Raw genomic sequence first — 17,668 nt, 5'->3', positions numbered from 1 at the left:
AACTGAAACTGCCTGATACTGCATGTTAATTGTAAAAAGAAAAAAAAAATTAAAATAATAGGCTTGGACATAACTGTCAGAAAAGCAAAATCCCTGAAACTGCTTTGCACATCTATTTAAAATTTTCTGCCTTCATTTGATTTATCTGAAAGCAGACTCATTCAAATGTTATCTCTAGAGTTGCATGTGTTCAAAGAAGAAATAATTGCTTATGAAAAAAAATATTAATGAAAAACAAATGCAAAAAACCAGCACAATAACCAGACTGGCATTCCTGCTTTGTTGCCTAGGCCAGGGATAGATTTAAAAAAACTACATAATCACGAAATAGGATGTCTAGTGATTATCTGCCTGCATCAATGCAGTCCTCAGGCTGTCTGTAAATCCCAGGTGCTGCCATGGCATGTAACATCAAGACCCTTGGTCAATTTGTATGCCTCGTATCGGACACATGGTGGCACTTAAAGGACAGACAGGATATACACCAGTGGTCTGACTGAGCCTGGAATAATAAGAATACACTTACCCACACTACTTTCTCCCATAACAGGACTCAAAACACACAAAGTCTATGCTATCTGCTTGCAACCAAACAGCATTACCATGAGAAAACCATGGGCTCTGATGCAAGTATATAAAAACAATATAGAGATAAAACTTGCTACGTCTCAGAATAGCTGATTACTGGTTAGTCTGCATGTAAAGTGGAAATGGAAGTATTCTGACAAACCTTAGAGGAAATCCCTCTAATACTTATTTCTTGAAACAAAGATTTTTATTTCTTCTTTAATTATTGAAACATTCAAGAGCTATTAATACACATGCAATAAAGTTGCTTCTTGTCATTATGATTTCAAGACTAAGAGCCAGTCTGTCAAACTGAAACAGAGATGCTGTGAAACTTTTCCGTACCTCCTCCACAAGCTTGCCAAAACTTTTCTAATGAATGGATTAGTTTTAAAAGAATTACATACAAGTGAAGATGATTATGTGTGTTCAATTATATTGGATGTTAATTCATTTTCAAATCACAAATAGTTGACTTACAACTGAAATTATTTTATTACAATATTTCATGTTTATTACTTAATGAAAATCTCTTTTATCTGGGAGTAAATTAAGTTTTGATTTATTTTGAATCTGGATCTATTGAATTTCAGTAAATGCAACCACAAAATTTCTAGCTGGGCTTTGTCATCATGAAAAACTTGCAATATTATGGTTCAACGTTTAAAATTTATTTATAAAAAAATTAATTTGAAATATATCTTCTAAAGCTCTTTTAATATATGCAAATGTTATTGGCAGATTATATAGCCACTCCAAAACAAAATTAGCAACCTATTTTGGGTGGTGTTCTTGACAAAATTTTCACAGTTTCTGAACTCTACTGCTCCCTTAATTGAAAAGTCAATAACCCAGTGCATATTATAAATTTTGTATATGAAAATGCACCACCCAGAACTAGCACCCACTTTATATGTCTCCTAATTATCTTAAGAAAGCAGTCATTATAAAGAACTAGGTGTATAAATCTTAGCAGTTCCATAAATAGCAAAAATCCTCTGCTAATTGTAAACTACTATATTTTTATAACACATTTCACACTTCTTTTTTCAGAATGTTCTTAATTTCATAAGCCTTAGCAAAATTGCACAACCTGGAACTCTTTAAAATAAAATGTGCATATCTGTAATTAACTATTATTTTAATTTTGTTTTCGGCAGTTACCTTTTTTCAGATATAGTCAAATTACTACTTGCAGAAATAACAGCTGCATTGGCAGGCAGTGGAGAAGAATTTAAAACAAAATAATCCCACACTGGTGAAAATGCTTCTCTGGCTAATCTAAAGTTTCCAGTCTGATAGGCTACCTACAAAACAAATAAACAAAACTTAGCAAGTTGACATGTTCATCAAATAACCATGCCAGATATGATTATAGCATAATGAAGGATTTAAAACTCCCCCCAACATACAATTTCTGTAAGAATATTCCAGCATATTTGAATAAAATATATGTAGTAACAGCCTGATTCTATTAGTATCAGTTTGGTTTAGATTTAACATCAGAGAAAGCAAAAGAGTTTCTTGACCTAACTTTCCTTTGTGAAATACTTCACAGGTCTTGTGTTGCAGTTTTTGAAAGCATATTTTTTCATCTAAGTTTATTTTACTTTTGCTAACACTGCAGAATGCCCCACTTCTCTGGATCATGGGATTTAAATGAAGTCAAGCAAGTAGGTGTAAATTCTTACTCTGGAATATTTTAGGAAATGCTCTAATCTCTCCCCACAATCTATCTATAGGGCTAGACAGTTTAATTTTTCTCTGTGTTACATTCTGTTTTAAATATCCTTTATTAAGAACACAGAAAATTATTATGAAGGTCTGAAAGAGTCTTTGTGATCTTCCACAAGACATTACAAAACTAATTTCAACATGAAAATGGTTACCTTTGATAACTTGTAAGTCCAATCACATTTTTCATGCCATACCTTAATGACTAATAAGATGATTACCTGTAAGTGGTCTCAATCACAAAAATGAAAAAGTAAAGTATGAAAAAGAAGAAAGAAGTTAAATGTAGACTGAAAAACAGGGACAAAGGTAAGAAAACTATTTGAGAGAGTCCTTTACCCTTAACATGGAATTTTCAATAATTTTGAATTGAGAATTTTGTTATGCTAAAATTGTGATTTTTGCTTATCAGGCTTTTGGCAAGAAGGTCTTGAGTTTTTACCATATGCAGTTCAGTTTTAGAGCTACCAGTGACAACACGTAATTACAACCAAACTAAAGTATGTGTTTATTATCAGACTCTAACCTTACCTGAGTTAGATAGGATCGAGCAGTAGTAGTAGAAAGGGGTGGATAAGCAAGGATTGGCTTAGTCATTTCCCCAATGGCATCACCAATAAGTTTTCCATCAGAAGCATATGCTGCAACTGCAAATACGTATTTCTCATTGGCATCTAAGCCCTGTATTTCCAAAAAGCTCTTCCCATCAGCTGGTATCTATCAATTAAAATATTTTCTAGTTACACCTACTGTACATAGCAAAACCAATTCTCACATTCTAAACTTTCATTGTTAAATTATTTAATGATCTTTGATACAAAGTACAATCTAGATTGTAATGTTTCCATGTAATACTAGGTTTTTGAAAACAATGAGAAAACAGTGAAATGACAGGTGAAAAAAGTATCAGTTTTCTCTTGAATACTGTAACGTATACAGAGCACATAACCTAAGAGAACAGTTAAGTATCAGGAGCTGGAGTTTTTCTAAGATACTTTTGTCCATTTGAACATTCACACTGTGATTGTGCATGACTGCAGTCACTGAGCTGCAAACATTCTGGCCCTGAGCTGTGCTTCCAGAGAAAGAGTATATTGCTCTCCTCCATACGTGCCACCTTCTTGGATCGGATAGGGGCAGAGGATATCCCAGGTCCTTTCAGCACCATTAAGAGCATTTTGGAGTTTGTGAAGAAAACATCATACTTTCAAGATCTTGATTTTTCCTTCAAGTAATTTTGCACCTGCACTTTAACACCACAGCTCACTCCCAACATGCTTTTCTACCTTGCCCCCACAACCAGGACAACTTACACAAGGAAAGTTTGAAGGTTTTTGAGATCATCATAATGTAGCATCAATACAGTGCTCTTCATCAAACACAGTCTGGCCTTCATAAGGAGACCTCTGAACAACAGAAATCCCTTCAAATGCTGGGCCTGAATGCTGAACCAGCAGACCAGAAATTAGAGCACGACAGTCCATAGCATCCCTTTAGAGCAAGACTTTCCAATGTTGATAAGCTGGGGGTCGTTTGACCCCCAAGAATTTTTCTTGGAGCAGACAGATAATGACTTTGTCTGCAGGTCAACATTTTGCAAAAGCAAATTCTAAAGCAAACAGAAACTCCATTGCTGAGGCATATGGTTAACCTCAGGTCTGTGCATCTCCAGTGCCTGCCACAGCTAACAGCCAGTGGCTTGGATGGATTGCAGCAAATTCACAGAAAGAACAGCTGTCAGTGGGGTAAAAGTCAGTGAAACACTTAATTCATCAGCAGAAACTAATTCACTGAACATCACAGAAAACTTGATTATCCGGATTTGATGATCAGAGTATTAGGAAAAACATCAAAGCCTCTATTGCCAGTAGTACTCCACAGACCTTCCTTTACATTATCATGTTGTCAGAATTAAGTAATAAAAGGCAATATCTGGTTAAGAAGAAATGGCTGATAGAAGTTACACAATTAAGAAAAATAATAATTTTTTATCCATTTACAATTTCTCTTTTTTTGAATTCATGGAGCACACTCTAAAATGTGTCTGGAGCACACTCTAAAAATACACCATATACTTTTACATTTCTTAGATATCACTCAAAAAAACGTAACAGAAGGGACAGAAACTTGCTTAACTTTAAGTTTTTGAATAATTTATTATTCAAAAAAGATTCCTTATAAGTTTTTTGGTGTAAAGATCAAAGAGTTTGTCAAATGCTTGGCCAGTTACATGATTAAAATATATGTCAGATATACAGATTTAGAAAGCTGATGTGTTTTAGAGGAAGAGAGTATGACCTAAACAAGTTTTACCTCTGTCTTACCTGTTCTCCTGAATTTGGAAGTTTATTGTCATTTAACCTTACTTTCATATTACTTCCTCCTGCTACAGAGCCAAAAATACTGTACCATGAAACCTTTGAAGAAAATGAGAACAAAATTCGTTGATACACCATACGATTTCCAACTTTTTCATAGTGTAGAATGTACAAATTTTGTGAAAACAGTCCCTGCAAAAAAACTCACCTTAGGTATAAAAAAGTATAGTCTAACTGCACTAGAAACATCAATTAATTTATTTAGCTGGAGAAATGAGATATACTAATGTAGTGGGTTTCTGTGGCTGGGTTTTGGTAGCTGGGGGGACTACAAGGAAGCTTCTGTTAGAAGCTGCTGGAAGCTTCCCCTGTCCCATGGAGCCAATGCCAGCTGGCTCTAGGATGGGCTTCCTGCCTCTGGCCAAGGCCGAGCCAATTAGGAGCAATAGTAACGCCTCTGGGATAACGTATTTAAGAACATAAGGTTGTTACACAGAAGGAATTCCAGCCAGGAAGGAGCGGAACGAGAACATGGGAACAACAACATAGACAACAAGGTCAGTGCAGAAGAAGGGGCAGGAGGTGCTCCAGGCACTGGAGCTGTGCCCTGCAGCCCGAGGTGCAGACCATGGTGGAGCAGCTGTGCCCCTGCGGCCCATGGAGGACCATTGGGGTGCAGAGATCCCCCTGCAGCACATGCTGGAGCAGGTGGATGCATGAAGGAGGCTGTTACCCCATGAGGGGCCCAGGATGGAGCAGGGTCTTGCTGGAGACCTGCAGCCCATGAAGCGGGAAGCCCACTCCGGAGCTGGTTTTTTCCCAGGTAGGACTTTTGGCCCCTGTGGGGTCTCACACCAGTACAGCTCATTTGTGAAGGACTGCACCCCATGGAGGAGTGAACCACAGGATAGCAGTTTGGAAAGATCTGCTGCCCATGGGATGGACTCACACCAGAGAGGTCTATCATGGACTGTCTCCCATGGGAGGGACCCCACAGGAGCAGGGGAAGGACTCCTCTCCCTGAGCAGTGGCAGAAACAACAACTGACTGCAACCCCCATTCCCCATCACTCTACACTGCTGTGGGGGAGGAGGAGAGAGAACATGGAAGGAAAGGGGGTGGAGGGAAGGTGTTTTTAAGATTATTTTACTCCTCCCTCTTTTGCTCTGACCCTGTTAGTAATAAATTCAATTAATATCTCCACTTTGAATCTGTTTTGCCCATGATGGTGATCAGTAAGTGACCTCTCCCAGCTCTTAACTCATGACTCCTCTGCTGCTTTTTTTTCTCTCCTCTGTCCAGTTGCAGAGGGGAGCAAGACAGTGGCTTTAGTGGGTACCTGGCATCCGGCCAGGGTCAACCCACTGCGACTACAATAGCAATAAAAGCAAATCACTCTCCACTGTTCTATTTCCTATCCTGAGCTATGCTATTCATCAAAGCTATCCCAAAACACAAACTCTAGAGTTCATCCCATGGATTTGAAGGCACCTAGATGCATTATTTGATGGAGAAGAATGGTATTCTTCTAAAGCTGGTATCAGGTTCTGATTCAGCAAAACTACTTGTGGACAGATCCTTAAAATCAGGCAATAGAAATGCAGATATGAAGCAATGCAGTAATATTCTCCAAACAAGCCATGTTCTTACCTCCTATTGAAATCAACATCTTTTAATGCCATTGAGCTGCTCATAAACTCATTGGGCATATCATCTACACTTTCCAATCTTTAACAAAGGAAGAATGTGAGATTTACAGTCCTAGATCAGTATTCACTTGTGCCCAGTAAGATCAAACATGGAAACCAACCCCCTGGATGACATCCCTTCCTTCTGTTGTGTCAACTGCACTGTGCAGTTTCCTGTTGTCTGCAAACTTGCTGAGGGTGCACTTGATCTCACTGCCTGTGTCACTGATGAAGATACTGAAGAGCATCAGCCCCCAGACAGAGCCAGCCCTGAGGGACACCACTCATGACCTTCCTCTACCCAGACACAGAGCCACAGACCAAATGTTCTGGCTGCACCCATCCAGCCAACTCTTATCCACTCAACAGCCCATCCATGGCTTTCCAGTCTGGAGATAAAGATATCATGTGGGACAGTATCAGAGGCCTTACAGAAGTCTAGATAGATGACATCTGTCGGTCTTCCCTTTTCAGCCATTGCCATCACTCACCACAGAAGGCCACCAGATTGGTCAGGCACCATTTACCCTTAGTAAACTGTGCTGGCTGCCTTGGATCATCTTCTTGTCTTTTATGTGCCTTAGCACATCTTCTAGGAGGATCTGCTCCATGATCTTCCCAGGCACAGAGGGGAGGCTCACCAGTCTGTAGCTGATGGATCATCCTTTCTCCCCTTTTATAAAACAGGAGCAACGTTTCTTTTTTTCCAGTCACTGAGGTCTTTGCCTGACTGCCATGACTTTTAAAATATGATGGAGAGGGGCATGGCAACAACATCACCCTCAGGACCCTGGGATGCATGTCATCAAGTCTCACAGAACTGTGGCTAATCAGCTTCAACAGGTCATCCTGAACTTGCTCACTGCTGATAGTGAAAGGGACTTCGCTACTCCCATGCACCCATACAGAGGATCAGGAACTTGAGAGAAGCTGGAAGCCTGATTGCCAGTGAAGACTGAGGCAAAGAATTCATTGAGTACCTCAGCCTTCTCCATATCAGTTGCCACCAGTTTACCCTTCTTGATTATTAGGGGGACTACACTCTCCTTGGCCTTTGTTTTCTGACCTATGTACTTACACAATCCCTTCCTGTTATTTTTCATGTCCCTCACCAAGTTCTGTTCCAGCTTTGCCTTGGCTTTTCTGTCCCCATCCTTACACATTCAAACCATATCTTTCTACTCTCCAGAGGTCACCTGTCCCTGGCTCCACTGACTGTGCATTTCTTTCTTACTCCTCAGTTTGAGAAGCAGATCCTTGCTCAGCCATGCTGGTTTCCAGCCTGCCTTGCTTGATTTCCACACCTGGAGAGAGAGTTCTTGAGCTTTAAGAAAATTTCTCTTACAATGAATGCTGACTGTTTTTCAGAAGGAGTTACTGAAATTGAGAAGATAATTTTCAGTAAGAGCTGTAATATCAGAAAATTTTAGAGATATTTTGACTCCTAGTACAAGAACTACATAGGTCCAATTAAATCCTGGGTATACATCTATCCTAAGAAACTAGTAATCCTAAGTATAATTTCTTCATTAAAAATACATTTCATGTCTGCTCAACAGCTATGCATAACTTTAGAAAAAAAACCTCTTCTAGACTATCTGGATATAAGAATTACAAGAATAATAACATATAATAATATATTAAAAGAATAGTAATCTTATTTCGCCATCTAGTGGCCCAATATGGTGCATTCACTCTCCTGTATCAAAGAAAATGAAGTTTGAAAACTTACTGAAACTGAACTACCGAATTTTAAAGATTTTTTTAAAAGTTTATTTTAGACTCCTTAAGTAAAAAGGTTTTCCCTAACTAATTAATTTGAAATTCACTAATAAAACTGCAATAAAACTGCAAGTTATGAAATAACTGTTCACAGAAGCATTCTTACTACTATTAATAAGATTTGAGTGTAGCTAGTGTATTCAGTCTTTTTGAACCCTTTTGGGACATGGGAAGGAAAATAAGGTAGAACAGTCAGCATGGATTTACCAAGGGCAAATCACATCTGATCACCAGGATGGGCCCTGTGACAAAACTACTTGATTAGCAGGGGAAGGGAGAGAAGTAGATGCCATTTACTTTTCACAATAGTGCATCCTAGGAGGATGAAAAACAATAGACTTAAACTGATGCAAGGGAGATTCCAACTGTACATACAAAATAGAGTTTCCATATGAACATGTTGCCCCGTTGGAACACATTGCCCAGAGAAGCTGTTCAGTCTCTATTCTTGGAAGTCTTCAGAATTGACTGCATAAAGCCCTGAGCAACCTGGTCTAATCTCATAGGCAACCCTACTTTGAGCAGAAGGTTGGACGCGAGACCTCTCCTAAAATCCTTTATGATCTGCATAGTTCTGTGACTCTACATGTTCAACAGAAAGTAAATTTTTCCACATGACCTATGTCACTTCAACACTTCATAAACAGAGACGTTAGTGTGGTACTTTCTTGCATCATATTATGCAGCAGTCTCACATTTCTTCAGAAGGTAACTAAGAGTATATCAGCCCCCAAGCAAGTAAATGAGCTTTTGGTAAGTGGAATAAATAAGTGTTAGACAACAGAAGCACCAAGAAACATGATGCACTCCATTAAGAAAGTTTCATACAAATCTGAAGATCAAAACAGTGAATCACAGTTGACTCAAAGAGGAGGGAAAAAATGATACTTAATTAAATCAGAATAACATAATCTTCTTAAGAACAGAGAAAAATGTGATGGTACAGCGCTGTTGAAACAACTTTTTATCTAGTCTATTGTTTAGTTATTTCTCATGCACTCATAATGAAACACATTACCTGAATATCTGAAGAGAATGGGGCTGGTTTAAATGTCATGGAACAATGTGATCTAGAAAGTAAAAGAGGAGGAGGAGGAGTTTTGCTTTTTTTCTTGCTGCTCATAACTTCTTTGATACTGTGATACAACGTGCTCTGTTCAGCTTCAACTTGTTCAATTAAAGTTAGTGCTGCCTATGATTTAAATTAAAACAAAAGGGAGAAACTATTAAAATATAACAATCAGAGAGATTTAGCACTCATAAATAGTTTTCAAATTATCATAAAAAAATTCACTGCTATGTAGAAAACTTACAGACTTTCCCATCATCTTACATTCTAAATCAGGATAAACGGTCCTTTGTGTAAGCTTACATATGTAGATTAATTTCACAATTAGGGAATGCAGGGTTGCATATGAAAGAGATAGGGTTGAGGCATATCCAGTTTTGCAAGAATCTATAGGAAAAATAGCGAATGATTACAAATAATGTTGAAGCAATTAGTGCCAACCAGGGATTAGCTCCAATAAGAACCAAAGAGATATCAAGTGTTACTGGGGAGAGAGCTGGAAACCCAATCTGTGGAATTTCTGAATGAGCTGTGGAAGTGCTTAGACTGATTTTCTGTACTTCAAAAGTAAAGGAAAGAAATTAAGTCTAGAAATTAAGAAAGAGGAGGAGAATATGAGAAGCGTCCATACCTGAACAGTGGTTTACTGCATGAGAAGTGGTTATTTTAATGCTCTTGAAAATAAAATAAACTGCTTCCTATTTTGCTATATAATAAAAACAGACTTAGATGTGCTGGGTACAGTAGAAAAGGCCAGAATTTTTTAAGTAATTCTATATAGAGCTCTACAATAAAAAAGGCAAAAGCATGAAAAGAAGGGGTTTGTTGTTTTCAGGTTTTTGCTGTTTATTAAGTGAGCACTGTCTACTTCAAGGAGGAAAAATAATTGAGCATATAATATCAAAGGAGATCATACTAAGTTTGTCCAGACAAAGTGAATTCTTACATTTTCTGGCAAATAGCTGCAGATATATTATATTCTTTTATCTACATATTTCTTAGTGAAAAGTGAACAGAAGCAAAATACAGCAAAGGTCAGTGTAAGGCCTTGACAAATATTTGTTTGGGATAATCACAGATTTCTTGGAAATTGCTTACTAAGTCTTCACTGGTGATTACAATTACAACTTTAATACCATATCACTACATTTGGTATTCATAAATAAAATATTCTACAAATATATCAGAGATTTTTAATTAATACCTTTGTAATCCAGTTTTTTAATTCTTCTGACATAAAAGATATATGTACTAATTATCATGCTTCCAAATTTGTGGCATTTAAAAGAAAAACACTTTCTGGTAACTTCTTCTTTAAAATCCTCTATTATCTATTATATACTGAAAATTGTAGATTCTGTTATGTGTTGTACAGGCTCTTAGGCACACGTTCATAACTGCGAAGTCTGGGTGATTAAGTGTAGAAAGAAAGACCATATCTTCTTTCAGGTTTCCCGAAATCTCCATGTGAGCACAAAATTTGGGGATGTGCTCTTTCCTTGTTTTAAGGTCACTTTGTTCTTTTATCATAATTAAACTTTTCAGGAAAAAAATTGACAATAGAAATTAAAAACACACACTATTCCTCAAGTTCCTTCCATTTTCCTTCTTTTTGTAAGAAGGAGTAATCCCTGATTTAATTACACAGAACATGAAAAACTCTGTTAACGATAAAGGATTTCTATCATAAGTTATTTCTTATTACCTCCAGTAGCTGCCTTTGGGAAGTAGCAGTTAACTCTTCAGGGAACTTCTGTGCAGCCTTTTGCATCAAAAAGATTGCTCTGGATAGCTTATTCCTTTTTATTTTTTTCATTATAAGTGCCTCTATAAAATAGATATTTTAAGACATCTATAAAACAGCAGCAATAATTTATTATACTTCTAAAATCTTAATTAATGGGCCTTACCTGTTAAATAGTGGAAATCTTTAATATTCTTCACATCAGACTTACTAGACTTAAGACTTCTGTGATCCACTTCACCACCTGTGTGGGAAGGAAATACCAAGTTATTTGTTTTGATGGTGCTATTGTGAAAAATTCAGTGAGAGGGTTTAATACATTGTTTTGTAGTAAAGCTCTGCTCCATCTCATGTTCTTCTCTTTGGTTCAAGTAGAATTTCTTGGACAGATCATGCCACTAAAAATATTCCACCCTCCTGCTCTGACATCTCTAGTAGTTATACTAACATCACAGAAAAAGAGAGCTCTTGTTTCATCATAGGGAGCACGGCACAGGGGAGCTCTGTAGTGTCAAAGCTTTTCATTTTAAAGAAAACAAAACAACTCTAAGAATGAGTAGAGTTTTTTCAGAAGCCATTTGGCAAGAGTGGGATATCCGCTGACTGAAAAGATATAAAGACAACTTCACATGAGTAGAAATTCAAATTACCAAGAGCATTGAATAAAATATTCAAGGCATTCTCTAGAGAGAAAATCAGCATTACAGAAAAAAAAAAATCTGCAGAACATCCCCCCATTTTTCTTTACTGGCACTGTAACAGTCAATAACTAAAATACAACAACAAACTGTCTAGCAATGAAATCCACTACTTGTAGCAAAGTTTAGCTTCCATTGGTTGAGTAGAGGTTAGAGACTAGTGTCATGCAAATCTAAATCCTTCAAATTCAGCACATTATTTCTGTCTACACGAGGCATACAAACTGCCCAACATCAGCTCCTCTTCAGAAAGCAGATACTCCTTTATTTCTTAATATTACAAAATATATTAACAAAAGGACTCTAATCAAGCTATGAAGATTATTTAACTTTACTGAAACCTACCTCGTGTAATTTTAAGAAGTTTCACCGCTACTCGATGTTGGGCTTGAATGAGCTCCAGGTGTAAATCTGCTACAAAACCATTATCTGTTTCTGTTTTATCATTACCACATCCCAAAACAGAATTCAAATTCTGATCGTTTGAGTCCACCTAATAAATAGGAAGTGGCAATTAGGCAAATAAAAACTTTTTTTACTTAGCTTACTGCATTTTTCTTAACACTGATATTATTTCAGTAAATTGACAAACACTGAATTTGTCATATCTGTGTAATATGCAGTCAATCAAGAAAGCATGGAAGGAAGGAGAATGATCAGGCAGAGAAAGCATAGATAACAGAGAGAGTAAACTAGACAAAATCTGAGTATGAATAGGAAACTGGATCAATAATAAAGATGAAACTGCAGAAAAATACATTTTATTAATCCACACCAAAAAAATCATATTAGTGTAGAATGGTAATATTTAGAAAATCTGAACTCCCATCAACAGCAAAAATTATTTTAATAATAAACAGTTGCAAGCAATAAATATTAAAAGAAAATTTGTTTTTAATTTATAGAAGAAATCTATATGTTATAATTATTTCAAAAGAAAATTGTGAAGAAAACATAAAAGAGTTCATAATTTACTACTGAAAGAGAAAAATGCTATTTCAACTTGTGCTGGGTTTGGCTGAGGTAGAGTTAATAATCTTCAAAGTAGCTTGCACGGGGCTATGTTTTGGATTTGTGCTGGGAACAGTATCAATAATGTTGTTTTCATTATTGCTGAGCAGTGCTCACACAGCATCAAGGCCTTTTCTGCTCCTCATACCACCCCACCAGCAAGGAGGCTGAGGGTACACAAGTAGATGGGAGGAAACACAACCAGGACAGCTGACCCCAGCTGGTTGTATGGTATGGAATATCCCATATCCCAAACCATATTGGGTGTGGGATATGGGATATCCCATATCGTACAACCTCAAGATCAGAACCTAAATCTGGGGGAAGATGAAAAGAGGGGGTTGTTCGGAGTGATGGTGTTTGTCTTCCCAAGTAACTGTTATGAGTGATGGAGTCCTGCCTTCCTAGAGATGCCTGAACACCTGCCTGCCATTGGGAAGCAGTGAATAAATTCCTTGTTTTGCTCTGCTTGTGTGCACAGCTTTTGCTGTACCTATTAAACTGTCTTTATCCCAACCTATGAGTTTTCTCAGTTTTACCCTTCCCCCATGTCCCTGAGAGGGATTGAATAAGCTGCTGTGTGGAGTTCGGTTGCCAGCTGGGGTCAAACCACAATACTAATAAACAGAGATTTATTTTTTCTGTTCTCTTTTTACATGGGGTAGGAAGGTGAGGCACATTTGATTGTGCTAAGATTACTAACTATAAAAGAAATATGATGTTTGTGTCATCAAAATACACAAACCTCATAGATTCTTTTGCAGTGTAGCTTTTCATAAATTTACCTTTGTACAGCAGTTGTCAAATATTGACTTTCCGTTTGGTAGAAGGGTCATTACCCGAGATGCATTCATTCCATTAATTGCTTTTTCGAGACTTTCATAAGCAATTTGTAATTGTTCTGTAGGAGTTTTCTGAAACGAAAACACATATAAACACATTTTATTAGATAACAGCATTAAAAACTTTAACATGGACTATCAAAGGTAAATTGCTGTAGTTTTTAGCTGTTGACCTTTAAAATTTGTCAAATAATCTTTACATAGGCACTGCTCCCCATGCTTTCATATACTAATATCAATGACTTAAATTCCAAGTAGGACTGATTTTCCTTCAGCTATAAAAAAAAACCAAACTACCAGGCGTTAGTTTATAGCAGAATGAAACTGAACTTAAGGAATTAAGTTTAAAACACAGTATTTTTCACAAGCAGTTTTTCAATGTTCTATTAGATGTTGTTAAGAAAACACTGTTTTTTCAGAAAACACCACCTTTAAATAGACTGTTGATGAATTAAGCCTTCTCTATGTGTAAGCATTAGACATACCACTGACAAAACTCCTGAATCCTCAGACTAGTGCATATCTTTCCTTCTTAATGTGTTTTAGTGAGTCATTTGATTGGGCAATTCTGCAAACTGCTGACCACTTAACACACTGAGCAAAGCAAGGACACTCCAGATGTTTCATCTATTCCATACAACCCTTACAAAAACAAAGAAGCAAAAGTACAACCCAAAATATTTTCCTAAATGAAGCAAGGACTAAAATTTCTACCATCTTTTTTAAAAAAGTGCTGTTAAACCATTTAAAGCTGGTACTACACATTGGCATTAAAAAAAAGTGTGTGGCAGAAAACAGTATGACCATGCTGTAGAAGTTTCTAATAAAACTTCTGCCACACAGAAGATTGATAAAAGAGACTCAGGGAAAATTTTCAAATTTTATTTCATTTGGAAAAAAAAAAAATCTTTTTTTTTTTTCCTGTGCACTAGCAAGTTTGTGTGAAACATTTAATCTTTGTAAAACTAAACGTAAAATTTTATGAAAAGCTTCAAGCAGAAATACTCTTATGCTATTCAAAATCATTGTATTAATGAAGATAAATTAGACGTTACCATCAGTATTTCAGGGATATCACAGGTTTCATCTTGTGACAGAGAGGCACTTCTTTCTCCTTTTTTTATAGGAAGAAAATCAGAAGTGAAAATTAAATAAACTCAGAAAATTTTAGTTCCATTTGATTAGCTCTACTACTAATGTAAGAATCTGGCAATAATTCAGTTCATCAGTGCTTGACTGTGAGAGGTAATTATATTGATTCTTGGCAACCTTTCTGGGGTTTAGACACATAGCTACAATATGTACACTTATACTAATACAGGATATCATTATCCAATGATTTTGCATTTTTAAATTTACCCTATATTTCACACAAACATTACATCCAAGCCAGCAAAACTTGGACTCATTTTGTAGATCCTCACATTATTGTGCAATTCATATCAATTCTCCATTTTGAAATCAATTCAAATCTATTATATCTGATTCACAGTGGGTTTAACACTAATTTTACTTACAGAAGCATTTTTAAGTATAGGAGGTCATATTTTTATGATATATATAATTTCAATTTAGTATTTCTCTAAGCGGTATTATCACTTTTTTAATGCTCACTTTGACTCTGTAAATCATTTTCACTTATAAAGAATGCATCCAGGCTTGTGTTTTCCTTTTCAAAACAAGAGGAAGTAATTTATTGGTTCTGAGTTGCAGCCCTCTAATTTCATTTCTTCGCTGAAGTAAATCAATTTTTTACCCTTACAGAGGGGCAACCTTCTAGTCACTCCACTTATGCCTGCTTATTTCTGCTAGTTCACCGTCTCTTTCTCATAAATATGAAAATCTATATTCACTCCATTTAGTAAATAGACTTTAGCATAAAAATCTGTTTGACTGGCTATTTGTCAGCCTGTTTTGACCAATAGCTCCTATCTATTCAGGTTTTTTTCCTCCACAAAGACATATTTAAACAGAATGGAAAATAATAGAAGTGGTTCTAAAAGGAGGATTCTTCCAGTCTCCCTGAGAACAGTATCATTTTTATAACTCCACCAATACCTACTCTACCTTTTTAATGAATAGTAGTTTTCCAAGATTTTTTTACTTTCAAAAGAGCAAAGCTATTGTCATTCCTTTCTGTTTCTAGATATGGTCTAAAAGGATCCTTAACATTTACTCACTAGTTACCGTAAAGCATTAATTTGAACTATGATACATATTCCAAAATACATAATAACAAAGAACTTCTAAAAGTGTATCTAAATATTCATATTTTACTGCATTAGTCAGGTTTTGAATGGAATTTTTTAATGTAATTGCAATTGCATTATATCCCAATAGTGCCAGCCAAATTCAGTTTCAAAGACAATTGAATTCCTATACAAAAATCAAGGCTATGTAGACAAGAAAACCAAACTGATGACCTAGTAAAAGCAAAACTTCAGTATGACATCAATATTTTCCTCTTTTGTTTGACCTGCCATTAGTCAACCAGCATTTGAATGCTCCAAATGAGCCATAGAATGTGCTACCTTCTGCCCAGCCAATATTCAGAGAACGTATCAGTGATTTGAGGTTACTCTGAAGGAGTTATGACACATGTAGACCTATGGGGAGGGTGAGTAATGAGGTGTAATTCAAAATAAGGTTACTCTGGTGTAACTGGAAATGTAAGGAAATAAGGCATAAATCTTATGAAAAAAGGTTTCAGTAGTTCCAATTACAGGTGAAATTCTGTGCAAAAAATTATCATTCTACTCTCAACAATCTCTTTACAACATTTTTTGAATACTTACGTTTGTCAAACCCAGGAAAGTTCCTAACTTGAAAGTCATTCTTGAAAGAAAACCAAATGTTTGTTGAAAGCTTTACCTTCTTTTTTCTTAGATTCACTCATAGAATCAGCTATGTTTTCCAATACTGTAGTTAGACATAAGGTTATCTCTGCAAACATGACATTAGTGTCTGCTATGCAGCTCTTCTCAATTACTTCATTTATTATCCAGAGTATATGAACCCACTAAAAATTGGGGGAGGAGAAAGAAAAAGAGTCAAGAGAGAGTTAAAACAAATTTTTGGAAGATAGCTATGTATTACAGAGGTAGATATGGTTTTGCACTCAAAACTGTTTAAAAATATTCATAAACATGCACACAACTCCTTTCTTGGCTTGGGCTTCTTTTTTTTGAATGCCACCAGACTAAGATGGTGAATTTATGCTGCTCAATAGCCCCTATTTCTTCAGACAGCAGACTTTTTTTATTTTAGAATGTTATTATTTTTGCCATTCCTTTGAGAAAGGTTTATGAACGTTCTACAGCCACAACTTTTATACTTTGGTATAGTGTAGTGATTCTTCCAGTAGATCTGATTATAGGCCTCTCATTTATCCCCACATCTTCCCACTTGAACAGTATAAAAGAGACCTGAATGCTATCGTTGTACATACAGAGGAAAGTAACCACAAACTAGCTCTTGGTGAATCTATGAACAATTTTACTACAGGAACCAGGTCACAAAATTAACTCCTCCAGAAACTGTTTGGTTAGCATCAACTGGCAGCCCAGAGAAACCAGCGAGAATTATCTTCAGAAGACTGCACTTCACCAAGAGCCTCCCAGTCTCAGGAAAAGTTTAGGGTACAGGCTCTGACTGTCCAGTGGGCCAAATAAATACTATTGACCACCCACTCTGCCTTGTCTTAAGCTGTAAGGTTTTTGCCACTTCATTCAACTTTCTAGAGAACTTCCATGAAATATATTGATATTTCCTGCCACAACATATCAAATGCTTCTTCTTATACCATGTCCAAATGCTTTCACTATTTTAGCTTCTTAACACCATGGCCCACTGGCAGAGAATGAGTTACTTTACAGCAAAAAGACTATGAGATATTTTGATGCTGACATATGGGAGCACAGTTTGTTCAAAGCATATATACAATTCCTATTTTCAGTGAAGAAGATTATCTGCATTTCACCATAAGAAAATGTACTTAGGCTGGATATCAGTATTTTATCTTGGCTTAACTATAATAGACTGCATTCATTGAGAGAAATACATTGTAATGAAGGAGTACTTGGTAAGCTTTGTATTTGTGGATATATTCTAAGTAGTCACTTCCACTTGTTTGGATTTGCTGAAGTTCCATTTTACATTTCTTCCACAAACACATTATTACATCAAAAAGTATTTCTTTGTCAGGATGGACATTCT

The 17,668-nt window shown here is 36.3% G+C and overlaps 1 protein-coding gene across 1 annotated transcript in view; it reads right to left on the bottom strand.

The window, feature by feature from the left end:
* The window catches only part of CFAP54 (cilia and flagella associated protein 54), a 107,141-nt gene that overhangs the window by 67,603 nt on the left and 21,870 nt on the right, over positions 1-17,668 (bottom strand). Inside the window, exons 14-24 of the mRNA XM_050324831.1 lie at positions 17,532-17,666; positions 16,325-16,472; positions 14,509-14,567; positions 13,397-13,525; positions 11,946-12,093; positions 11,069-11,146; positions 10,864-10,985; positions 9,108-9,281; positions 4,626-4,718; positions 2,833-3,018; positions 1,732-1,874 (exon numbers count right to left, since the gene is read on the bottom strand). Of these exons, the coding sequence (XP_050180788.1) occupies positions 1,732-1,874; positions 2,833-3,018; positions 4,626-4,718; positions 9,108-9,281; positions 10,864-10,985; positions 11,069-11,146; positions 11,946-12,093; positions 13,397-13,525; positions 14,509-14,567; positions 16,325-16,472; positions 17,532-17,666 (1,415 nt within the window). The remainder of the gene's footprint in view (positions 1-1,731; positions 1,875-2,832; positions 3,019-4,625; positions 4,719-9,107; positions 9,282-10,863; positions 10,986-11,068; positions 11,147-11,945; positions 12,094-13,396; positions 13,526-14,508; positions 14,568-16,324; positions 16,473-17,531; positions 17,667-17,668) is intronic.

This window comes from Myiozetetes cayanensis, unplaced genomic scaffold (assembly GCF_022539395.1).
Source record: "Myiozetetes cayanensis isolate MyiCay16 unplaced genomic scaffold, myiCay2020 scf3, whole genome shotgun sequence".
In the NCBI taxonomy this organism is placed as follows: domain Eukaryota; kingdom Metazoa; phylum Chordata; class Aves; order Passeriformes; family Tyrannidae; genus Myiozetetes; species Myiozetetes cayanensis.
Note: the sequence above shows the minus strand (reverse complement) of the source record. Positions and strands in the feature narration are given on the sequence as shown.